Source organism: Salvelinus alpinus, chromosome 2 (assembly GCF_045679555.1).
Source record: "Salvelinus alpinus chromosome 2, SLU_Salpinus.1, whole genome shotgun sequence".
In the NCBI taxonomy this organism is placed as follows: domain Eukaryota; kingdom Metazoa; phylum Chordata; class Actinopteri; order Salmoniformes; family Salmonidae; genus Salvelinus; species Salvelinus alpinus.
In genome coordinates this window covers 21,383,900-21,409,825 of record NC_092087.1, presented here as the reverse complement: position 1 = coordinate 21,409,825, position 25,926 = coordinate 21,383,900, and the positions used below count along the sequence as shown (strand labels likewise).

At 41.3% G+C, this 25,926-nt stretch overlaps 2 protein-coding genes across 15 annotated transcripts in view; both read right to left on the bottom strand.

Annotated features, from left to right (window-relative positions):
- Positions 1-14,602, bottom strand: part of LOC139556293 (inositol 1,4,5-trisphosphate-gated calcium channel ITPR1-like) — a 161,483-nt gene extending 146,881 nt beyond the window's left edge. For all 12 annotated transcript variants that reach the window (XM_071370089.1, XM_071370148.1, XM_071370118.1 and 9 more), the window contains exons 1-2: positions 14,431-14,602; positions 5,718-5,831 (exon numbers count right to left, since the gene is read on the bottom strand). In XM_071370089.1, coding sequence (XP_071226190.1) covers positions 5,718-5,809 — 92 coding nt within the window. In that variant the 5' untranslated portion in view covers positions 5,810-5,831; positions 14,431-14,602. The remainder of the gene's footprint in view (positions 1-5,717; positions 5,832-14,430) is intronic.
- A 5,739-nt stretch (positions 14,603-20,341) lies between these two features.
- Positions 20,342-24,058, bottom strand: LOC139556244 (myb/SANT-like DNA-binding domain-containing protein 4). 3 transcript variants are annotated; one of them, XM_071369951.1, is made up of 11 exons: positions 23,682-24,057; positions 23,324-23,394; positions 23,060-23,236; positions 22,908-22,969; positions 22,739-22,825; positions 22,610-22,651; positions 22,368-22,541; positions 22,253-22,288; positions 21,602-22,154; positions 21,209-21,320; positions 20,342-21,114 (listed from the first exon to the last, which is right to left on the bottom strand). In XM_071369951.1, the coding sequence occupies exons 1-8, from the start codon at positions 23,837-23,839 to the stop codon at positions 22,253-22,255; spliced, it is 807 nt and encodes a 268-aa protein (XP_071226052.1). In that variant the 5' UTR covers positions 23,840-24,057; the 3' UTR covers positions 20,342-21,114; positions 21,209-21,320; positions 21,602-22,154. The 3 variants fall into 3 exon arrangements, with proteins under 3 accessions (XP_071226052.1, XP_071226042.1, XP_071226033.1); XM_071369941.1 differs by having other exon boundaries at positions 22,253-22,541; positions 23,682-24,058; XM_071369932.1 differs by having other exon boundaries at positions 21,602-22,541; positions 23,682-24,058.
- Positions 24,059-25,926: the final 1,868 nt, after the last annotated feature.

Below are 25,926 nucleotides of genomic sequence, written 5' to 3'. Positions count from 1 at the left end.
CTCAACTCCTCCCTATAGGCTGTCTCGTCATTGTTGGTAATCAAGCCTACTAAGGTTGTGTCGTCCGCAAACTTGATGATTGAGTTTGAGGCGTGCATGCCCAACGCAGTCATGGGTGAACAGGGAGTACAGGAGGGGGCTGAGCACGCACCCTTGTGGGGCGCCAGTGTTGTGGGGCCCCAGTGTTGAGGATCAGCGAAGTGGAGCTGTTGTTTCCTACCATCACCACCTGGGGGCGGCCGTCAGGAAGTCCAGGACCCAATTGCACAGGGCGGGGTTCCGACCCAGGGCCTCGAGCTTGATGATCAGCTTGGAGGGTACTATTGTGTTGAATGCTGAGCTACTGTATAGTCAATGAACAGGATTCTTACATAGGTATTCCTCCAGATGGGATAGGGCAGTGTGCAGTGTGATGGCAATTGCATCGTCTGTGAACCTATTGGGACGGTAAGCAAATTGAAGTGGGTCTAGGGTGACAGGTAAGGTGGAGGTGATATGATCCTTGACTAGTCTCTCAAAGCACTCATGATGACATAACTAAATGACTATCGCCCCGTAGCACTCACTTAAGTTACCTTTGCATTCTTGGGTACAGGAACAATGGTGGCCATCTTGAAACATGTGGGGATGGCAGGCTGTGATAGAGACTGATTGAATATGTCCGTAAACAGACCAGCTGGCTGCATGCTCTGAGGACGTGGCTAGGGATGCCGTCTGGGCCGGCAGCCTTGCGAGGGTTAACATGTTTAACTGTCTTACTCTAGTCAGCCACGGGGAAGGAGAGCCCACAGTCCTTGGTAGCTGGCCGTGTCGGTGGCACTGTGTTATCCTTATCGACCCATCGTGCCGACAACATCAAGAGCCTTTCCAGACTCTGATTGGAGTTAGGTGGCAGAGAGACTATGTTAACCCTGCATGCATCACAAATCAGCATCACAGTGCATAATGGCACTACTTCATTGTATCAACAACAAGATTATTGGTCAAGAGGTGTAGAGGGCAGATTGCTGTGGGAACTGTCCATCAAACTCAGTATGCCCAATATTGGCCGAGCAGGGCACAGCCCTCTCTGGAAGCCGCGCATTGAGAGAACCTACAGTATAAGGACATGAAGGCCTGAAATCAAGCAGTCTAATTAGTGGATGAACTATGTTTCATTGTCTACCTGCTGTAAGGGCATTCATAGCAATACTAAGCCAGTCTGCTCACTCAGAACTAAACCAAACCTTCTGAGCTAAAAAATAAACAGAGCAAGAACAGCTTTAACTGAAATTTCCTCTGAATTCCTGGCTGAAATGTGTATTAAGGGGGTATTATGAAAATAAATATTTGGTTTGGGAGAAGCTGGTGAAATGAGGAATATTAAAGGATTGGAGCTGTGCCTGTAAATAAAGCTTTTAGGTGGTTAAAACTCTTGGGTTTCAAGGGCTCTAGATTTTTTTTGCATTATTATTACTAATACTTATTATTACATGGCTATTCACATTTAGCCTAACTCCTAAACATCTAAATCCATTGAGCTTTATTAAACTTAAGAAAACACAGCTGAATTGATAGAGGCACTTGGAATTTGAACACCTGAACATCTGTGAATGGCATTCATCAAGCACTCTAATATATAATAATATATGCCATTTAACAGATGCTTTTGTACAAACTTGTAGTGTATTTGAGTTTTGAAAAAGGCCTCTAAAGTTAGTAATTTCCACTTTGAAATTTCAGATTTGATTTGCCCTAACAAAAAAATGTATCAACCCCCTACAAACTATTCCAGTAATTATAATCCACATAATTTCCATTTCCTGTTGCTGCAGGATTATTTTCCTGCTGTAGCAAACTGGCTCAAATTATACTGAACAAAAATATAAATGCAACCTGTAAAGTGTTGGTCACATGTTTCATGAGCTGAAATAAAAGATCACAGAAATGTTTCATACGCACAAAAAGCTTATTTCTCTCAAATTTGGTACACAAGTTTGTTTACATCCCTGTTAGTGAGCATTTCCCCTTTGTTAAAATAATCCATCCACCTGACAAGTGTGGCATATCAAGAAGCCAATTAAAACATCATTACACAGGTAGTACACCTTGTGCTGGGTACAATAAAAGGCAACTCTAAAATGTGCAGTTTTGTCACACAACACAATGCCACAGACAACTCCAGTTTTGAAGGAATCTGCAATTGGCATGCTGACTGCAGAAATGTCCACCAGAGCTGTTGCCAGAGAATTTAAGGTTAATTTCTCTACCATACGCCGCCTCCAATGTTGTTTTAGAGAATTTGGCAATAAGTCCAACCGGCCTCACAACCGCAAACCATGTGTAACTACGCCAGCCCAGGACCTCCACATCCGCCTTCTTCACCTGCGGGATGGTCTGAGACTAGCCATCCGGACAGCTGATGAAACTGTGGGTTTGCACAACCAAAGAATTTCTGCACAGATTGTTAGAAACCGTCTCAGGGAAGCTCATCTACTTGCTCGTCATCCTAACCAGGGTCTTGACCTGACTGCAGTTCGGCGTCATAAACGACTTCAGTGGGCAAATGCTCACCTTTGATGGCCAGTGGCACGCTGGTTCCAAAAGTGTTCTTTGGGTGTCCCCATAGGAGAACCCTATTTGGTTCCAGGTAGAACCCTTTCCACAGAGGAGGCAAAAAGGGTTATCCTATGGGGACACCCAAAGAAGCCTTTTGGAACCCTTTTCCTCTAAGAGTATGCGAAGGAAATGTGTTGCGCTGCATGAGGCAAATGGTGGTAACAGATACTGACTGGTTTTCTGATCCACACCGCTACCTTTTTTTTAAGGTATCTGTGACCAACAGATGCATAGCTGTACTCCCAGCCACGTGAAATCCATAGATTTGGACCTAATGAATTTATTTCAAATGACTGATTTCCTTATATAACCCGTAACTCAGTAAAATCTTTGAAATTGTTGTATGTATTTTTTGTTCAGTGTAAAATCCTACATCTGTACAGTCACGCATGCATACATTTTACGTACAGGTGGTCCGGGAATCAAACCCACTATATTGGCGTTGCAAGCGACATTCGGTACCATCTGAACTACAGAGGACCACTCTCTGTCTGATTCCTATTTTGGTGCAGCAATGCAAGAATGGGACTAAGTCCTCATCTGGATCATCATTCTTGGAGCATTCTGCTGAGCCATTAACACTATTGGTGTCGGATATTTTAAATCAGAGTTGTTGCTCTTATACCTGTGTAGCAACACATTACACAAGGCACAACGTTGTATTGACATGTTACATAGTATTGTTAACTAATAACAGTTATGGAGTTGAATGTTTATTGTAATTACACAAGAGGAATAGAGACCGCTCCTTATTAGTAGAAAAACACTCAACTCCCTTCAGTTGTCATTATAAAGCACACCCAAAGCACTTATTAAAATAATATGTAACTACACTGCTGTTACTATAGTATTTACATTGTTACTACACAGGTATAACACCCATGGAATAATCAATTTCATAAAAGCTCAGTCCATTATAGGCCTCAGATTTACTCCTGGCTGCAAAACACAGGATGCTTGGCAGGTAGTCGGAAAGATAAATATGACACCTCGATGGGGTTCTGGAGCCAGTCCAGTCAGCATTTTCCATTTATAGCCTGTGCAGGCTATGTATTGTTTTGTAGGACATTATTATATTGTTTAAATAAAAACACACTGTAAGCATATCCCCAAGGGAAATGAATTGGGTTACGATAGATTTAGGCTATTTGTTTTATTTACTAATATCTTGTCCATGCATCACATGGATGCACTGAATTGTACTGATTATGGATAAATGTATCTGTATGAATTACACATTATTTAAACAATATAATAATGTCCTACAGAACAATACAGCCTACACACTACAAGGAAGATGCTAGACGTCATTCAACTGAATTCCTATGCAGAGCCTGTAAAGAGGTGTAATAATGTAAAGAGGTGTAATAACGTCGATGTAAAATCAGCAAAGGGCAGCAGTCTTGCTCTGTGCTCCAAGAAGCAGCCAGCCCAGGCCAGACCCCTGGTACAGTAGTGAACAGAACAGTCCTCTCAAAACCAGCTGCAGACCAGGTGGCTCGTTACAAAGCTTTATAAATGGGCAGTATGATACACAGAGACAACCAACAGTATCACAGCCTCCTGTACACTGCCTGCTGTTGCTAAATATAGCTCCTTCCCTTCAGCTCATCTCCTAACAGAGGGCCACCACAACAGAGAGGGGACCAGAGGGAGAAAAAAAATAAGTGATTACCAGGCTGGCAACTTGACAACCGAATATGGTCAAGGTGCTGCTCTTCAAAGCCATGCACACATTTGTTTCCATGGCCTGGTTACGCAATTTATGTAAGAGCAGGGGCTTCTTGAGAGATGGCAGGGCAAGGCTTGAATGGGGCCCCAGCAAAGGGCCAGATAGTGACGATGTATGATTAAGAGGCATGGATCACAATGCTAAAAAGGAGGCTAAGAGTGGAGATGGCAACACAGATACCGTGTTCATTTTCACTGAGGGAAAAGAACAACAAACAGGCAGGAGCAGAAAATAGAAGGGAGGAACAGGAAGGAGACGAGGCAGTTTCGCAGCTCTGACGCCAGAGAACTAGAGGATGAAGTGTTGTCAAGCTCATCAGCCTTGTTGTGAATTCAGCTCATGCTTCAGTCAATGATCTCCCTCAACCCTCACTGAGCCGTGATGAAAGTTTAGGCGTGAAATTCTGTTAAATGGGTGTGATCACATAGGGGAAGGACGAGTTAAAATGTACAGTTTAATTTGAGCAATCGCTTCTGTATAATGTATACAGCATAAGCTCTCAATATTTAAATTCAAACACAGGAAGCAAAATAATTTAAGCCACTTAGGACCATCATTTCATGGTTTTACTAATGGTACAACTTGGAAGAGAGACAAAAAGGACAGCCAACACATCCTATAAACAGCCAACACATCACCTGCTCTGTATCCCACTGACACTATCCCATTCAATATAACATTTCACTTGTTCAAACACATTCCTCTCTTCCCTGACACTCACCGTCCCTACTGTTTCACTTTCTCCTCCCCCTTGCTCTCTCCTTCGCCTTTAACCCCCTCACTTCTGTGTCCTCAGTCCTCCCTCTCCACTGCTATTCTACATCCTCAGCTGGACTCCAAAAATTTTCTGTGACCTCTGCCTCTCACACTCCAGCTCCAAACACACTCTCTCTTGCCTTTTCTCAAGATGTCTTCTAAGGGCATAGAACGTTATCACCTCAATGACAAGCATTCTGCAGTCTAGCTTTTCTTATTATATGCTCCACCACATCAGCTGAAACCGGTATCAAATGGTATTACTTTAATAACAATGGAATGAGTAAGAGTTTATTCTGCTAATAACACTAGAGGAGCAAACATTATTAAAGCTTGAGAAATAAAAGCCATGACTCAGACTAAGCCGTTAAATAAACCCCTACATTATTTGACATTATCACCTTGGCAGCAGTTCCAGCTGTCTCCCTGGCCCCAAACACCAACCAGGTTCATTATTTCACTGGTACCTGGCTCTGTGTGTATGTGCATGTTTATGTGTAAATGTACAACAACCCATGTCTGACCTTGGATGTGTACTGTGACAGACATGAATCTATGAGCATGTGCGTCTTTCAAGTTGAGAGGGATTGGATTCATATGCAGCAGTATAACAGTAGGCAGACAGACATACCCTAAAGTGCTGATAAATCCACTGGTGGAGCCCTCTGCATAGAGAGAGCAGATGTCCCCGATGTGGAGGAAACTGGACATCTTGTCTGACATGTTGCCTCACCCTGGACTGTGCCTGGAAAAGATGGAAGAGACAAGAGTTAGTGTGATAAATATACCACACAGATGTACAGTCACTTACACTGATAAATACTGCATATTTAACCTATAGGCCTACAGTTATTACCATGTAACTACATAGGAACCACTATGTATAACATTGTTACTATAGATAGATTTTTATTTAGTCTCATGCCTAGTTGCAGTGTACAGTAAAATTATTAAGCTCCGAGCTCCAATAGTGCAGGTGTGAATGAAAAAATAAATAAATATATTACACACGCATTTACAACTGTTTTTTTTTAGTATTTCACCTTTATTTAACCAGGTAGCCCAGTTGAGAACAAGTTCTCATTTACAACTGCGACCTGGCCAAGATAAAGCAAAGCAGTGCGACAACAACACAGAGTTACACAACCAAACGTACAGTCAATAACACAATAGAAAAGAAAAATTACAATTTAGCATTAATACTGGAGTGATAGATGTGCAGATGATGATGTACAAGTAGAAATACCGGGGTGCAAAAGAGCAAGAGGGTAAGTAATAATATGGGGATGAGGTAGTTGGGTGTGCTATTTACAGATTGGCTGTGTACAGGTACAGTGATCAGTAAGCTGCTCTAACAGCTGGTGCTTAAAGTTAGTGAAGGAGATATAAGTCTCCAGCTTCAGAGATTTTTGCAATTCGTTCCAGTTATTGGCAGCAGAGAACTGGAAGGAAAGGCGGCCAAAGGAAGTGTTGGCTTTGAGGATGACCAGTGCAATATACCTGCTGGAGCGCGTGCTACGGGTGGGTGTTGCCATGGTGACCAGTGAGCTGAGATAAGGGCTTTACCTAGCAAAGACTTATAGATGACCTGGAGCCAGTGGATTTGGCGACAGTTATGCAGTGAGGGCCAGCCAACGAGAGCATACAGGTCGCAGTGGTGGGTAGTATATGGGGCTTTGGTGACAAAACGGATGGCACTGTGATGGTCTACATCCAGTTTGCTGAGTAGAGTGTTGGGGGCTATTTTGTAAATGACATCGCCAAAGTCAAGGATCAGTAGGATAGTCAGTTTTACGAGGGTATGTTTGGCAGCATGAGTGAAGGAGGCTTTGTTGCGAAATAGGAAGCCGATTCTAGATTTAATTTTGGATTGGAGATGCTTAACGTGAGTCTGGTAGGAGAGTTTACAGTCTAACCAGACACCTAGGTATTTGTAGTTGTCCACATATTCTAGGTCAGAACCGTCCAGAGTAGTGATGCTAGTCGGGCGGGAGGTTGCGGGCAGCAATCGGTTGAAGAGCATGCATTTAGTTTTACTAGCATTTAAAAGCAGTTGGAGGCCACGGAAGAAGTGTTGTATGGCGTTGAAGCTCGTTTGTAGGTTTGTTAGCAGAGTGTCTAAAGAAGGGTCAGATGTATAAAGCCAGGTCGATGTAGACGGCTGCACAGTACTGTCTCTTATTGATGGCGGTTATGATATCATTTAGGACCTTGAGCATGGCTGAGGTTCACCCATGACCAGCTCGGAAACCAGATTGCATAGTGGAGAAGGTACGGTGGGATTTGAGATGGTCGGGGATCTGTTTATTAACTTGGCTTTCGAAGATTTTAGAAAGGCAGGGCAGGATGGACATAGGTCTATAACAGTTTGGGTCTAGAGTGTCTCCCCCTTTGAAGAGGGGGATGATCGCGGCAGCTTTCCAATCTTTGGGGATCTCAGACGATACGAAAGAGGTTGAATAGGCTAACAGGGGTTGCAACAATTTCGGCGCATAATTTTACAAAGAGAGGGTCCAGATTGTCTTCCCCGCTGATTTGTAGGGATTCGGATTTTGCAGCTCTTTCAGAACATCTGCTGTCTGTATTTGGGTGAAGGAGAAACGTGGGGGGGGGTGCTGCAGGGGGTGCTGAGATGTTGGCTGAGGTAGGGGTAGCCAGGTGGAAAGCATGGCCAGTCTTGGAAAAATGCTTATTGAAATGATCGATTATCATGGATTTATCGGTGGTGACAGTGTTTCCTAAACTCAGTGCAGTGGGCAGCTGGGAGGAGGTGCACTTATTCTCCATGGACTTTACAGTGACAATGTGACAATGATGGTTCGAGCTCTGAATGCTGATTGGTTGAAAGCCGTGGTTTATCAGACCGTATACCACGGGTATGAGGAAACATTTATTTTTATTGCTCTAATTACATCGGTAACCAGTTTATAATACCAATAAGGCACCTCTGGGGTTTGTGATACTGTATATGGCCAGTATACCATGGCTAAGGGGAATGTCCAGGCACTCCGCATTGCATCATGCTTAAGAACAGACCTTAGCCATGAATATATTTGCCATATACCACACCTCCGTTGGCCTTATTGCTTAAATATAAAATGTACATTGGGTGTGGGCAGCGTAATTGTCCATTGAAAGGGAGGGAGGGAGGCTATTCAGCATGATAAAATGTCCATTGGGGTGGGGGCAGAGTAGGATGTCTGTATTGCCAGAATCTGAGTGATGGAATTGGGGAGAACAGGCCATGGCTCGGGTGGCTTATGTTCCTGATGATCTTTTTCGGAGAGGGTCGAGTGTGTCGGGAAGGAAGGAGGTGATGTGGTCTTTGACTCTAAAGGCACTTCATGATGACGGAAGTGAGTGCTAAGGGTCAGTAGTGATTCAGTGCAGTTACTTTCCCTTTCTTGGGCACGGGGATGATAGTGGACATCTTGAAACAGGTGGAGATAACGGCCTGAGCTAGAGAGAGATTGAAAATGTCCGAAAACACAACAGCTAGCTGGTCTGCACATGCTCTAAGGGCACAGCTAGGGATGCCGTCTGGTCCACAGTTTTTGATTCGGGTAAGTTTTGGAAGAAACCATTGCTATCACATCTATGCATTTTTTCAAAAATCCGGTGTCTGAGTTGGTGTATTCATTGATGTTATAAGGGTGGCAGGTAGCCTAGTGGTTAGAGCGTTGGGCAAGTAATTGAAAAATTGCTAGACTTAATCCCCGAGCTGACCAGGTAAAAATCTGTCTCTCTGCCCCGAGGCCATCATTGTAAATAAGAACTTGTTCTTAAACTGACTTGCCTAGTTAAATAAAGGTTAAATAAAAAATACCCAGAGGTGACCCGGAACATACTCCAGTCCACGTGATCAACACAGTCTTGGTGCATGGATTCTGATTGGTCAGACCAGCATTGTACAGACCTGATTACCAGAACTTCCTTCTTCAGTCTTTGGTTTTTAGGAGGCGGGGATCAAAATGGAGTGGATGGGCGTATAACACGAATGTCTAGCAACCCAAAAAGGTTGAGTGCTCCAACTTCATCATGGAAAACTTTAGCATTTTAGCTAATTACCAACATTGCAACTACTTTTTAGCTACTTTGCAACTACTTAGCATGTTAACCATCCCTTTAACATAACTCCTAACCCTAACCTAGCTAACATTAGCCACCTAGCTGACAATAGCCACCTAGCTGACATTAGCCACCTAGCTGACATTAGCCACCTAGCTGACATTAGCAACAACAAATTGTAATTCGTATCGGAAATTCGTAACATACTGTACGAATTGGAATTTGTGCATTTCATAACATACACACATTTTAATTTGTAACATATCATACAAGATGGATGATGGTCATCCACAAATTAATACACCCATATGAAACATAACATATCATACTAAATGGAGTGTCTAGGAATAATACGAAACTCTATGAGATCAGGTCACAGAAGCTTGCAGTCAAAATAAAATGAAATGCTTGCTACCTTGGTTAACTACGTGACTAAATAAGTCTCTTTTCAACAAATCAACTATTTTAGACTATTGTATTGTAACCAAGCTAGAAAAATAATCATGCAATTATTACTGAGTGAATGAAGAAAATCATTTTGAAACAAACGCTTCCAGACCTTTAAATGGTCTGTCGAAGTGAATGTGTTAAGAACAGGATTAATAGTATAAATGCTTAGAGCTCCCGCCTGTGGATCAGAATAATGCGGGTTTCCCTCTTGAAGGAGATACACTACATGGCCAAAAGTATGCGGACACCCCTCCAAATGAATGGATTCTGCAATTTCAACCACACCCGTTGCCGACAAATCTCCATAGCAAACATTGGCAGTAGAATGGCCCGTACTGAAGAGCTCAGTACATTCAACATGGCACCGTAATAGGATGCCACCTTTCCAACAAGTCAGTTCGTCAAATTTCTGCCTTGCTAGAGCTGCCCTGGTCAACTGTAAGTGTGGTTATTGTGAAGTGGAAACATCTAGGAGCAACAACGGCTCAGCTGCGAAATGGTAGGCGACAAGCTCACAGAACGGGACTGCCGAGTTCTGAAGCACGTAGTGCGTTAAAATCATCTGACCTCGGTTGCAACACTCACTACCGAGCTCCAAACTGCCTCTGGAAGCACCAGAACTGTTCGTCGGGAGCTTCATGAAATGGCTTTCCACAGCCAAGCCTAAGATCACCATGCGCAATGCCAAGCGTTGGCTGGAGTAGTGTAAAGCTTGCAGCCATTGGACTCTGGAGCAGTGGAAACGCGTTCTCTGGAGTGATGAATCACGCTTCACCATCTGGCAGTCCGACTGATGAATCTAGGTTTGGCACATGCCAGAAGAACGCTACATGACCCAATGTATAATGCCAACTGTACAGTTTGGTGGATGGTCTGGGGCTGTTACTCATGGTTCGAGTTAGGCCCCTTAGTTCCAGTGAAGGAAAATCTAAACACTACAGCATACAAATCACATTCTAGACGATTCTGTGCATACAACTTTGTGGCAACAATTGGGGGGGGAGGGTGGGAGGGCTTTCCACGATGCCCTCATGCACAAAGCGAGGTCCATACAGAAATAGTTTGTCGAGATTGGTGGGGGAATATTTAAAAAAATTAATAGTTTTTAATAGTTTCAACAGCCCCTCCCGACACACACACTTATTTTAATTCATTAGATGGCTCTTAAAAAGAGCCTTTGGGTTTCTGGAGAGGCAGACACATGGCAGTGTGTGGTGTGTACTACTGCATGCATTTTTCTAGAACGGAGGAGAGACCAGGGCCCGTCTCCGCAAAGCGTCTCAGAAAAGGTCCTAAGAATCCTGTTAAACCCAGTTAAGACAAAAAAAACTCATAGCTCAGAGTAGGTTTTAGGATGATGTTAAGTCACTGCTCAGACAAACTCTGAGCCAGGAGTAAAATCAACTGTCAGCTGGTAGTAATGACAGTTTGAGGTACCGCAAAGGAAAGACAGTGATGACTGCTCATAGCAAATTATGGGGAATAACCAATCGCGATGAGGCATCGCCAGCTGTGAAATTTATAGCAGGTTTCAGACAACCACAGTGAGTGTGACTGTACATCAAATGTTGCAAATGTTGCAATGGTAAAAAGTTTGATATCATTTTCGCCTGAAACGATCACTTTGCTTAGTCTTAATAGGTTGGCATGCATATCTTTTTTATTTTTTATTACCAATCCAGATATTCTTTATAATGTGATAGGCATTTTGCACTGAATCATACAATATAATGGTTTAAAAGCAGAATTTTTATAATATTGTTATATCTACACACTTGTCAACCTGTTAAACAACTAAATTGTTTTGGCACAGTAGTTACTTGCCGATAATGTTGCATAAAACGTTTGAAAGGTCTATAATTTTTACCCAAATGCAATTAAAAGTTTAATTACCCACTTATAGGCATCTTTTATAACAACGTGATATTCTGCTTGAAATAATATGCAGCTTAATGAAATAATTGAAAGAAAAGTTGACTATTTATTAGTCTAGTGGTTGTAAGTATTTAGGCATACGTCATGAGAATAAGGCCTCATAAGAAATCATTGTCAAAAGTGCAAGCGGTACTGTTGCATGTAGGTCTAGATCATTTATGGGTTGATCATATAGAAATATCAAAAGATTCCTTCAACTCCAAAGCAATTGCCTGTCTATGGTGCAGGAACCACTGAATCTCTGCCTTTTTCTATTATCAAGACACCTGCTGGTAACTCTTCATTAATTGGTTAGGACAGCTCATGAGGTGTCCTAAATAGCTGTCGACTAGGTGTGACTTATTACTGAAGAGGCTTCATGCATAGCTTGTATTGTGACCCGTAAGAGTAGGAGTAAAATGTCTCTATGCTCAGCACTTATGACCAATTGTCTACTCTGAGACACTTTGTGGATACGGACCCAGCTCTCAGACTCTCATGGAAGAGGTCATTTCCATCATCCGTGAGATGCACGCCATCCCTACGGTACATTCCAGGGACACAGTGCTTTATGTCTGAGTGGAGGATTGTGGGCATGCACCTGTCACAGAGAAATGCAAACACCAGCTGGTTGACAGAGCACCTGGCCATCTCTATGTGCTTGTTGATGTCCTCGTCGCACTGGAACATCTAATTCCTCCACTGTGTGCTGTCAGAGTAGATCACCGTTGTCCCGGGGAGAATTCAGCTGGACTACCTCTAAAATCAACTCGCATCTGACGCACCAGGGCTGTCCCAAGTCATTTCCACCGAGGAGGATGACTATGATATATTCAGTCACACCTCGCCTTGGAGAGAAAGAATATTTCAGAACCCTTCCGATGAGAACAGCTCATCCATATTTCGCGCTCCTGTAGTCATCTGGCCAGCTACATTGTGTAATCGCATAGTAAATATTTGCTTCAGTCTTTGTTTCCTTGCTCTCGCCAATTTGCTTTGAGCAATGATCAGTAGGATTATGAGCTGGGATATTCAATAAATAAAATATAAAACGCACAACATTGTGCGGGTTCACAGGGAGAGCATGTGTTAAGCTGTATTATAATGTTGTATAATAGTCACCTTCCAGTGTAAAAACCATGGAAATTAAAAACAAAAAAAACAATTTAAGTGAGAATAGGCATCGGTCTGAAGCCGAAAAAGGAAATGCACATGAGCACCACAAAGCCTATTCCACCCATGCTCTACCAAGGTTTTCCAGCACACAACTTTGACCTACTACAGTAGCTATGTTGGTACTGTACTTCAAACTATGCTTGGGATCAAACCTTCTCAAACAGCCTAATTTATACTCTTCAGAAGGATAATGGACTTTAGTGTTCCGCTATTAAAATTATGTATACCAGTTAATATTCATACATCCTTTGGCTGTATGTATTTTTAGATATAGGCCTATTGTAAATGTGTATTATTGTAGCGACACCATCTTTATTGCAAAAATAAATACAAGTACAAACATAACTTTAAGCTACATATTATTTTGACAGCGGTAATGAACTGTCCATTGATCAGCACAGCAATTTATAAATTAGGGACATAAAGTATTTTGAAAGCAGGTGCTTCCATACAGGTGTGGTTCCTGAGTTAATTAAGCAATTAACATCCGATCATTTTTAGGGTCATGTATAAAAATGTTGGGCAGGCCATTATTTTGGCTACCATGGCTATGCCCACATAGGATGACAATGCCCCCATCCACAGAGCACAAGTGGTCACTGAATGGTTTCATGAGCATGAAAACAATGTAAACCATATGCCATGGCCATCACCAGATCTCAACCCAATTGAAAATGTATGGCAGTTTCTAAAGTGGCGCCTGAGACAGCATTTTCCACCACCATAAACAAAACACCAAATGATGGAATTTCTCATAGAAGAATGGTGTCGCATCCCTCCAATAGAGTTCAACAGATTTGTAGAATCTATGCCAAGGTGCATTAAAGCTGTTCTGGCTCGTGATGGCCTAACGTCCTATTAAGAAACGATGTTGGCGTATCCTTTATTTTTGGCAGTTACCTGTACATGAAACCTACACTCAAACAAAAGATAGCTTCTGAATGTTTTTAAGTAGGCCTCACTCTTTATGGAATGTTCTGAAAAACCTACAACTCTAATTACCTAGTGTCCAAATGGAAATGTCTGCAGGCCTTTCCATTAGTAATAATCCTGCCCAAATCCCCAGTGTGAGAAACCATTGTGCCTCTTCAACATCCCCAATATAAAAATGATCCAAACAGAAGGGAATACTGTAGCCATCTAGAATGTAGCAAATAGGTCTAACTGACTCCATCAGAACCATCTGACAATGCTTGTTTTTACTCTTGGTTTGTTGGCCTATTCTATCATTGATGTAGGCAACACTAATTGTCTAGGATAGGCTCCTGAATCATCAGGATGAAACAAAATGAGTAGTTATACTAACCCCATTTAAAAAATAATAATATTCAATTGATACATTATCATTACATTGTTAGGCTACATTGCCAGTCTTTGCTTGTTGTTTAGGCTACATTGTTACATCTTTCATTTCCTGAAGATGTCAAATGTAACCGAGTCGCATAAACCAAAAATGTATCCCTTGGCCACCTTGACATTTCTCACAGCTCATTCAAAATGCACTTGTCTAAAAACAATCTGACATTTTAACGTCTGAAGTTTCAGGTTTTATTCCACGATACAGACCCATTTTGGTGGTCTTGAAAACGCAATGCATTAAAAACTATAGAAGCCATAGCCTACTATATCGAGGTAGACTATAACGCGTGGGTTCCTTGACAATTCATGTATGACGTTAGAGGATGATGCTCCTCTCAAAACTATACTACAGGGTGAGAATCTGCATAGGACTTTACCTTCACAAAAGAAAGAATGAGGCGAAAAAATGATCGAATCGGGCTGGATCAGCAAACGTGAATTTCCACTGCGCCGTCCTCGTTAAATTCCATGATCGCCGACTGAAACTCCAGTTAGAACATAGCTTCTCTGACAGCTGAATTTGTCCTCAGTGGCAATCCGCTTCTTACCTCCTCCACATGCGCTTTGAAGAAACGCCCCTTTTGCTTATATATATACATATATATATATATATATATATATATTGCAGCAGTGGTGTTCGGGAAATGTTGTTTCAATGATAAAAACTATAGGCTACTTGTAGGCTGCGACCCATTGTATGATATTGACACTGAAGTTTGCAATTTAAAAATAGACATATTAATAGACTTATGTGTAGAGCTGTTTTACTATTGCTGTGTTGATTATTTTTGCTTAAAAGTGTATTAGGCCTTCTATTATAAACTGTGACACTATGAATAACTTTGTAGACTAAAGTGTAGGCTGAAGTGTGTCATTGTGAATGAACAATCTATTAAAAGTGCAGTCTCTTTTTGGCAGTGATTTGTCCAGAGACAATTGGACCTATGTGGGTGTCTAGCATCAGAATAAATAGCATCAGAATAGCAACAGATTAATAGCTTAAAACTGTTCCTGATCTAAGATAGTGTAGTATAGGCCAAAACATCTGACCACAGGAGGTTGGTGGCACCTTAATTGACTGGAGCAGAATTAGAAAATGGTATCAAATACATCAAACACATGGTTTCCATGTGTTTGATGCCATTACATTTGCTCCATTCCGGCCATTATTATTAGTCCGTCTTCCCTCAGCAGCCTCCTGTTCATCTGAGGTACTGTACATGTCACATGACATGGAATTTACCATGCACATGATGATGATGGAGGATGAAATCCCTGAGGTTGAGTGATGTTTTGACCGTATTATATACTGTATCTGTTTGTAATAGAAATGTTTTCCATGTCAAAAACATCCACTCTTCCTTATAGCTAGGCCTCATGCTGTATATGCCAGTCTTAGAAAGGAAATTAGAGAAACACAGTCATTGTGTGGACACGCTGCTGCCAAAAACACAAACTCTTCAACTCTGTCACTAACACTGTTCAATGAATTGTGTTTTGTAAAAAGGATTCAGCCGAGTCAGATTTAAACTGCATGGTCTATTTCCTCTAGGCTGTTGTTCACACAGAAAAAGTTAATCATTCATTGCCCTTGATGGAATATCCTGAAAAATGCAACTGTATTGTACTCATGCTGCAACTTAGAGAGTATGATGTGTTTTGAAAAGAATCTCCAGCTATGGTGGACAATGAACATAAACAAACAACCAGAGAAAGGAATTACAATTTGGTTACGGTACGCTAATTTAGTTTCTGTACTCTCTCTTTCTTTGCTTTCAAGTTTTGAAACTCTGACGTAGTGTGAGTGATCTAGTTCAGTTTAATATGCCCCATTAAAGTCTTGTCTTTCTATTTTTTTTACTTCTGGAATTAGAACACAGACTAATCAGTGTACTCTGTCTGAAACATTAAAAAGCATCCATGCAACATTAAAGCCAGTAAAACACTTCCCAGATGAATTTAATAAATTGAAGTGCTCCCCTGGCTGTTTCCAGATCCCACTTATTCACTTGTTGATTTTTTAACAAAAATAACATTGAGATCACTTAAAGGTAGAATCTTTAGTTGAAACAATAACAAAGCGACACCCCGCTTCTCTTTTGGTAGAAAGTTGAGGGATTGGCCTGGAGAAATGTAACCACTCTCAAATTCATAGACAGAGCAATGGATACAAGGACAGACAATCCATCTATACAGTGTTTGTTTATATTTACATTGTTTACAAACATTGGAGTAAAACAAGCTTATGTTTTGGGTTCTGATGGGGTACGACAGTTGAACTAAGCTCATGAGGCATTTATATTCTTCAAGAATCAATGGATTTATCAATAATTTACAACTCCAAAAATGAATGTAGCAACTAAGGAGTATAGCTTTAATAAACAGTAAATAGCACTGTTTGAGATGGTTTCACCTACCACTGGAATTCAGCGGCACGCTAAGATGATCAGTTGAAAAGCTTGTAGCATTTGCCATCCGTTTTTCAATATCGATGACTTCAGGATAAGGTGCATTTTTTTTATCTATGTCAGCATTTTTACATGATCAACTATCACACCACTTACGTCCACTCAGATTCATAAATACAGTGCCTTCAGAAAGTATTCATACTCCTTGACTTATTCCACATTTAGTTGTGTTACAGCCTGAATTCAAAATAGATTAAATTGATTTTTTTTCTCACCCATCTACACACAATACCCCATAATGACAAAGTGGAAACATGTTTTTAGAAATGCAAATTTATTGAAAATGAAATGCAGAAATATCTTATTTACATACTGTAAGTATTCACACCCCTGAGTCAATATATGTTAGAATCACCTTTGGCAGTGATTACAGCTGAGAATCTTTCTCGGTAAGTCTCTAAGAGCTTTGTACACCTGGATTGTACAATATTTGCACATACATTTTTTTTCAAGCTCTGTCAATTTGGTTGTTGATCATTGCTAGACATTTTCAAGTCTTGTCATAGATTTTCAAGCCGATTTCAGCCAAAACTGTAACAAGGCCACTCAGGAACATTCAATGTCGCCTTGGTAACTCCTGTGTATAGTTAGCCTTGTGTTTTAGGTTATTCTCTTGGAAGTGAATTTGTCTCCCAGTGTCTGTTGGTAAGCAGATTGAACAAGGTATTCCTGTAGGATTTTGCCTATTCCGTTTATTTTTATCTTTAAAAAAAATCCCTAGTTCTTGCCGATGACAAGCATACCCATAACATGATGCAACCACCAACATGCTTGAAAATATGAAGAGTGGTACTCAGTGATGTGTTGTGTTGTATTTACCCCAAACATAACGTTTTGTATTCAGGACATAAAGTTAATTTCTTTGCCATATTTTTTGCAGTTTTTCTTTAGCGCCTTATTGCAAACAGGATACATGTTTTAGAATATTTTTATTCTGTACAGGCTTCCTTCTTTTCACTCTGTCATTTAGGTTAGTATTGTGGAGTAACTACAATGTTGTTGATCCATCCCCAGTTTTCTCCTATCACAGCCATTAAACTCTCTAACTGTTCTAAAGTCACCTTGGCCTCTCTGAGCGGTTTTCTTCCTCTCTGGCAACTGACTTAGGAAGGATGCCTGTAGCTTCGTAGTGACTGGGTGTATTGATACACCATCCAAAGTGTTATTAATAACTTCGCCATGCTCAAAGGGATATTCAATGTTTGCTTTTTTATTTTTACCCATCCACCAATAGTTTCCTTTCTTTGCGAGGCATTGGAAAACCTTCCTGGTCTTTATGGTTGAATATGTGTTTAAAAATCACTGCTTGACTGAAGGACCTTACAGAGAAGTGTATGTGTGGGTTACAGAGTATTTTATTTGCCTTTATTTAATCAGGGAGTCACCATTGAGACCAGTGTCTCTTTTACAAGGGAGCCCTGCATATACAGTACCAGTCAAACATTTGGACACACCTACTCATTCAAGGGTTTTTCTTTATTTTTACTATTTTCTACATTGTAGAATAATAGTGAATACGTCAAAACTATGTAACAACACATATGGAATCATGTAGTGACCAAAACAGTGTTAAGCAAATCGAAATATATTTTAGATTTTAGATTCCCTCGAAAAAGCTTCCTTTTGCCTTGTTGATAGCTTTGCACACTCTTGGCATTCTCTCAACTAGCTTCACCTGGAATGCTTTTCCAACAGTCTTGAAGAAGTTCCCACATATGCTGAGCAGTTGTTGGCTGCTTTTCCTTCACTCTGGAATGAGAAAGTGTGTCCAACTCATCCCAAACCATCTCAATTGGGTTGAGGTCGGGTGATTGTGGAGGCCAGGTCATCTGATGCCGCATTCCATCGGTCTCCTTCTTGGTCAAATAGCCCTTACACAGCCTGGAGGTGTATTGGGTCATTGTCCTGGTGAAAAACAAATGATAGTCCCACTAAGCGCAAACCAGGTGGGATGGCGTTTCGCTGCAGAATGCTGTGGTAGCCATGCAGGTTAAGTGTGCCTTGAATTGTAAATAAATCACAGACAGTGTCACCAGCAAAGCACCCCCACACCATCACACCCTCTTCCATGCTTCATGGTGGGAACCACACATGCAGAGATCATCCATTCACCTACTCTGCGTCTCACAAAGACACGGCGGTTGGAACCAAAATTCTCAAATCTGGACTCATCAGACCAAAGGACAAATTTCCACTGGTCTAATGTCCATTGCTCGTGTTTCTTGGCCCAAGCCAGTCTCTTCTTATTGTTGGTGTCCTTTAGTAGTGGTTTCTTTGCAGCAATACGGCCATGAAGGCCTGAATCACGCAGTCTCCTCTGAACAGTTGATGTTGACATATCTGATATTGGCAGAACGCTTAAATCTAACTGCATTGTCCAATTTACAGTAGCTATTACAGTGAAATAATACCATGCTATTGTTTGAGGAGAGTGCACAATTTTGAAAAGAAATGCAACGGTTCATTGGATCAGTCTAAAACTTTCCAAATATACAGTGGCCAAAACAGAAATTGCACCTGGGCTGGAATAATATATTATGGCCTTTCTCTTACATTTCAAAGATCATAGTACAAAAAGAACAGTTGTTTTTTTCTTCGTATTATCTTTTCCCATCTTTTTCCCAGATCTATTGTGTTATATTCTCCTACATTCCTTTCACATTTCCACAAACTTTCAAGTGTTTCCTTTCAATTGGTAACAAGAATATGCATATCCTTGCTTCAGGGCCTGAGCTACAGGGAGTTAGATTTGAGTATGTAATTTTAGGCGAAAATTTAAAAAATAAAAATAAAAAAGGGGTGGATCCTTAAGATCCTTTCTAGCCCACGGGTTCCGCTAGCGGAACACCCACAACATTCCGCTGAAAAGGCAGCGCGCGAAATTAATTCTATATATTTTTTAGAAATATGTAACTTTCACACATTAACAAATAAACATCTTGTTAATGTAACGGGCTTCCTCCTCCTCATCCGAAGAGGAGTAGCAGGGATTTGACCAAAATGCAGCGGGTTGTGAATACATATTGATTTAATAGACAAAACGGAAAAACACGACAAACACTTGAATTACAAAACAAATAAACGAATGTAGACAGACCGGGGGCCTGTTGCACAAAACTAGGATAAGGGATTAAGCCAGGATATCTTGGTGATCCTGGCTCAATTGATCCGTAATCCGGTTGCACTAAAGATGGATAGGGGGCAGGAGGATATGTTATGGTATAAATTACCATGGAGATTTATTCTGTGGAGCTAGCCTGCTCCAGACCAGGCTATATTCCAGGATCTATTTAATCTCATCCCTAATGTCAGTCAGCAGTCACCACAAATGGAAACCAATAGTTATTTCACTGCTCACTATACATTGTTATCACATATAACTAGACCCACTGTTATTTAAACGTTTGTGATCATTAATTTCAATGATTTTGGATAAAAAATGATTTTTAGATGATGTTGCTATCATTAGATAATTTACAGTTTCCCATAGACTATAAGGCTATATATAAAATGATAGAATATTAGGGCCACAGAGGGGAAAAAAACACAAGTCATAATATTGTAACCAGTTGTTTTAAAGGACAGTTGTTAAAATGACAGATGTGGGGCATTTTGTGAAATTGTACTTCAGTATGGTTTCATAAACAAAGACATGCTGATGTGCCAGAATATTAAGTATCACATTGTCATAAGTATCAAAACTGTAAAAACAATATGTAGCTTTTCTGCAGAAAGAACCAGCCTCATAAATGTATGACTTTATCCTTTTTCTTCAGTGTGGCCCTAGTACTCTGTCATATAAACAAATACACATTCCATATGAATATAAAAACACAATGTGTAACATTATGTTCCTTTATTGAATAAGGACAAAACAAAGCAGGTAAACCATCAGCTCCTTTCGAAACTGAAGTCACAGTGACTCTACAAGATGGAAAGCACAGAATCCAAGCATATTATACAAAATGATACATACACATTCAAAGGTCTGTATATAACACACCCTGCATGTCTGAACACTAAAATAAATGCAGGACAAATCCATACACATCAACTGAACAGACAAATGAATGGATGCAGTAGCCTCCCTGCAGCCTTGTATTACACACAGTATACCGCACAAACATCATAAGAGGCCAAATTCGTCAAAAAACGAACCCAAAAAAACCCAAATTCCTCTGCCACCGCAGGACATATTTACCCAAAATTGAAAGCACACATACTAACTAAAATAATTCAACACATATTGGTCCCTCAGCAGCCGACCACTGTCGTCATCAGGGAAGATTGCCGGATTGTCCCAGTCCATGGCTGGTGGCACTCTGGAGGCCCTCTCCTTCCTCAGGCAGGCCACATTGTGGAGGACAGCACAAGCCACAGTAATATCACATGCCCTAACAGGGCTGACCCTTAATTTGTGAAGGCAGTGAAAGCGTGCCTTCAGGAGGCCAAAGGTCATTTCAACTCTGGCCCTGGTCCTGGCATGGGCATGGTTGTAGGCCTGCTGTGCTTCCTGGGGGTCTGTGAAAGGTGTCAGGAGAAAAGGCTGGCAGCCATACCCCCTGTCTCCCAGCAACACACCAGAGAATTCACCTGTCAACACAAAATCTCATAATTACTACCTCATAAACACAGTGATATTCTTGACACAGCCATGATGGTTATAAATAGGGGTTGTGTGGCTTACCTTGTGATAGGCACTGATAGATTTCAGAGGCCCGAAAGATTCTGGAGTCATGGACTGAGCCAGGCCATTTTGCCACAACATTGCTGATCACACAGTCAGCATTGCAGACCATCTGAAATCATAAGATGAGGAATATTACACCAATCAATGCACATCACTGGCAATGCAGAGTGTTCGTCAATGGACAATATCAAAAAGTTATGTTCACCTGAACATTAATGCTGTGAAAGGATTTCCTACTCACAAAATCGGCCTCATGGGCACCTGAGGGGGCTTTTATCCTTATGTGTGTGCAGTCCACTGCACCAATGACATTGGGGAAACCTGTCACACAAAGTAATGAGTATCCTACTATGTGTTAACAGTTGTCCTGTAATTTGTAGATCCTCTTACCTGCAATCCTATAGAACTCCTCTTTGATGTCAGAGTCTTCTGTGGCCAGGGAAGGAGATGAAGACATCTGCTAATGCTTTGATAGCCAGACACACACTCCTTATTGTGCGGCAAATTGTGGCCTTGTTCAGCTGTTCTGCATCCCCCACTGAGTACAGGAAGGCTCCACTAGCAAAAAAGCGCAAGGCCACACAAACCATTTGCTCCACACTCAGTGCATGGCTCCGTGCAGTGCGGTGCTTAATCCTGGGACCCAGTAGTCTGCATAGATACCTGATGCCATCTGCAGAAAACCTGTATCTTTCATATAGATGGTCATCAGGGAAGGCCAGTGGGTCCAACCGGTCCCTGAAGACCCTTTCTCGCCTGAAGGCTCTCCTCAGCACAAGTGCTTCTTCATCCACCACATCTCGCACGAATGGGCATGCCATTGTCAGAGCAGAAAGGAACACACAATTTTGGGCCTTCATATAGGCTAGTGGCCACACCTGGTGCTGGGGGGGTGGGCAAAAGAGGGCGATGCCTTATAACGATGACTTGGTTGTACTGATTGCTGGGAAAATAAAAAAAACCTTAGAAAGATGCCACCGTCCTGTGTGCTCACAATAAGAGCTCATATGTCATGGCTCACTTGACTTTACGAGAATATACCTAATTTTTATTTTGAGCTGTGTCATCTTCTTGGAGCTGGGGGAGGAAAGAAAAATAATGATTAATACATTTGTGTTACAGTTAGCATACAGTGTACATTGAAGGCATATCTCACCTCCCTCTCAAGTTTTTTTATTTCAAGGTCCAGTTTCCTAATTGTCCTCTTTTTTATTTCGGACTCCAGTGCAAGATTTTCCATCTTTTTCTTCTTGTACTGAATGTCTATGTCTGCCAGTTCTATTTGGCGACGGAGGTGGTTGCCATACAACTTTCTGATAGCTTGTGAGCTCTGTGAACACAATACAATTAGCGCAGCTGGAATTTGGCAGGATGTGGTGTCCTTTTATTAATACGCACTATGTTGCCAGGCTGGTTTTCCCACTGTATAGCATCTGGGTCCTGTAAAAGAAATTAGATTTTTTGATTTTGATGAGGACTCCTCACCATTGTAGAGTAAATAGTACTTTCACAGTCTTAACATGATACCTCATGCCTTCTGGAATCCAGAGAGATGGTCTCCTCCTCATCATCGTCTCCATCATGTGCTGTTGCTGCTGCACTGGGGCCTTCACCCTATCACATTTAATCGGATTCATATTGAAGCTAGTAGACAAGACATGCCAGGCCTACAGTATGCCTTTGATGGAGTACTCACTGGATCAGCATCGTCTGGTGCTTGTGCTGGTGGCTCTAACAGGAACACAGTGCTGCCAGACACTGCAAGGCAATAGGTAAACCAAAGTCAGACAGTCCAAATTGATTCAATATGAATGTGGTTGTATCCCATGTAGAGATGGAAGGACATACCTTGAATGAAGCGGGTGGCATCTTGGGAGGAACCTATGCTCGTCTCTTTCCCCCCAGGGATCCCCTCTAAGACGGGCCTGCCTTTATTTAGCTCCAAGGCCATGTCCTCTGCTGGGGTAAGGTCAGCCTTTGGTGACCCACCACCCGTGCCTTGTCTGTGGGTATTCTTTTTCACTGCTAAAACAGTACAGACAATGTGTGAGCAGGCACCTTCTGGGTACAATATATGCTTGTGCTTTGTTAAATATTAGTCAGGGACCATACCATTCTGCAGAATGTTCTTGTATTTGATTTTGACCTGCTGCCATGTCCGTTTTGGCCCGTTCATGTTTAATCTACACACACACACACACACACACATTTAATGGAGTCACACTGCAAAAAATTACTTGGTATTTTTGTCTTGTTTTCAGTAAAAATATCAAAAAATTTATCATAGCTTTATACAGTGTGATGGAGTTACTTTACACAATTTCACTCATATCTGCAGTGCATTTCAATAAAAAATTTAACCGTTTCATAATTACAGTACAACTGCATTTTTGGAGATGTGAATTAAATATTTGAATTGTAATTGTGATGTTTCAGCGGAGCGGTGAGTGTGTAATTGTGCACTACTTACGCATTCAGGCGGTCTGCAATACTTTGCCACGCTTTTTCTCTTTGCTTTATCACTGTGGCGGTGTTGCCTTTCTTCTTAATTATATCTTTTACCTCCTCGTATGCCTCCATGAGGATTTGTGCTTCCGACGGGGAAAAGTACGCGGCTCTAGTTGCCATGGTAAATCAGTTAATCTGTGATCTGTGGCGGGGTCTATTTGAGTGAGCCGTGAGCGCGCACCTATCCAGGATTGGTTTCACCTGGCTTAATGAATCCGTGTCTGCTCATCCTGGCTTGGTCTTTGTGCAACCAATTAAGCCTGGACGCACATGTTTTGGCTTCATTGAGCTCAGCTGAGTCATTTATCCCGGATGTCTTAATTCTACTTTTGTGCAACAGGCCCCGGGACACGAACTTACATACAACGTGAAGAACGCATGAACCAGGAAAACAGACTACATAAAACGAACGAACTAACAAAAACCGGAACAGTCCCGTGTGGCGTAACATACAGACACTGACACAGGAGACAATCACCCACAAACAAACAGTGAGAACAACCTACCTTAATATGACTCTCAATTAGAGGAAAACGCAAAACACCTGCCTCTAATTAAGAGCCATACCAGGCAACCCAAAACCAACATAGAAACAGCAAACATAGACTGCCCACCCAAAACTCACGCCCTGACCATCACACACATACAAAACAACAGAAAACAGGTCAGGAACGTGACAGTTAATCTACCCATCGTGTCCGATTTTTAAAATGTTTTACAGCGAAAACACAACATATATTTATGTTAGATCACCACCAAATCCAAAAAACACACAGCCATTTTTCCCAGCCAAAGACAGGAGTCACAAAAGCAGAAATAGAGATAAAATTAATCACTAACCTTTGATAATCTTCATCAGATGACACTCATAGGACATCATGTTACACAATACATTTATGTTTAGTTCGATAATGTGCATATTCATATCCACAAATCTCGGTTGACATTGGCGCCATGTTCAGAAATGCCTCCAAAATATCCGGAGTAATTACAGAGAGCCACGTCAATTAACAGAAATACTCATCATAAACTTTGATGAAAGATACATGTTTTATTTATAATTAAAGATACACTTGTTCTTAATGCAACCGCTGTGTCAGATTTTTAAAAAACTTTACGGAAAAAGCATACCATGCAATAATCTGAGACGGCGCTCAGAAATACACAACATTTCTCCGCCATGTTGGAGTCAACAGAAATACAAAATTACATCATAAATATTCCCTTACCTTTGATGATCTTTCAAAATCGTTGTTTTGTTCGATAATGTCCATTACTAGTGTCCAATTAGCTACTTTTGCTAGCACGTTTAGGTCACATGTCCAAACGCTGGTGCCGGTCCAGGCGAACTCGGACGAAAACTTCAAAAAGTTATATTCCAGGTCAAATAAACTGGTCAAATTAAGTAGAGAATCAATCTTCAGGATGTTGTTATCATATATATTCAATAACGTTCCAACTGGAGCATTCGTTTTTGTCTACAGAGTAATGGAACGCATGGCCATATCATGACTAGTGCGCGTGACCAGGAACTAGCATTCTGCCAGACCACTGACTCAAATAGCTGCCATCCGGCCCCACATCACACTAGAGGCTTCATTCCACATTCTACTGACTGTTGACATCTAGTGGAAGGCGTAGGAAGTGTGAACAGATCCATATCTTACTGGGAGGTGAATAGACGATGAGTTTAACATCAACCAGCCCCAGAATTTCCACTTCCTGTTTGGAAGTTTTCCTGCCATATGAGTTCTGTTATACTCACAGACATAATTCAAACAGTTTTAGAAACTGCAGAGTGTTTTCTATCCTATAGTAATAATAATATGCATATATTAGCATCTGGGACAGAGTAGGAGGAAGTTCACTATGGGCACGCGATTCATCCAAAGTGAAAATGCTGCCCCTTATCCCTAAAATTTTTATCAACAGTGCGATTCAACTTAGTAAAGAAAATATTTACTAAATAAACTAAAGTAAAAAAATATATAAAGTAAGACAATAAAATAACAATAAGGAGGCTACAGTATATATAGGAGGTAACAGTACCGCGTCAATGTGCGGGTGTACAGGTAAGGGCTTGTAAGTAAGCATTTCACGGTAAGGTCTACACTTGTATTCGGCACATGTGACAAATTAAGTTTGTCTTGATTTGAAATTCCATAAATTACCTTTTACAAAGCACACCTGTTAATTGAAATGCATTC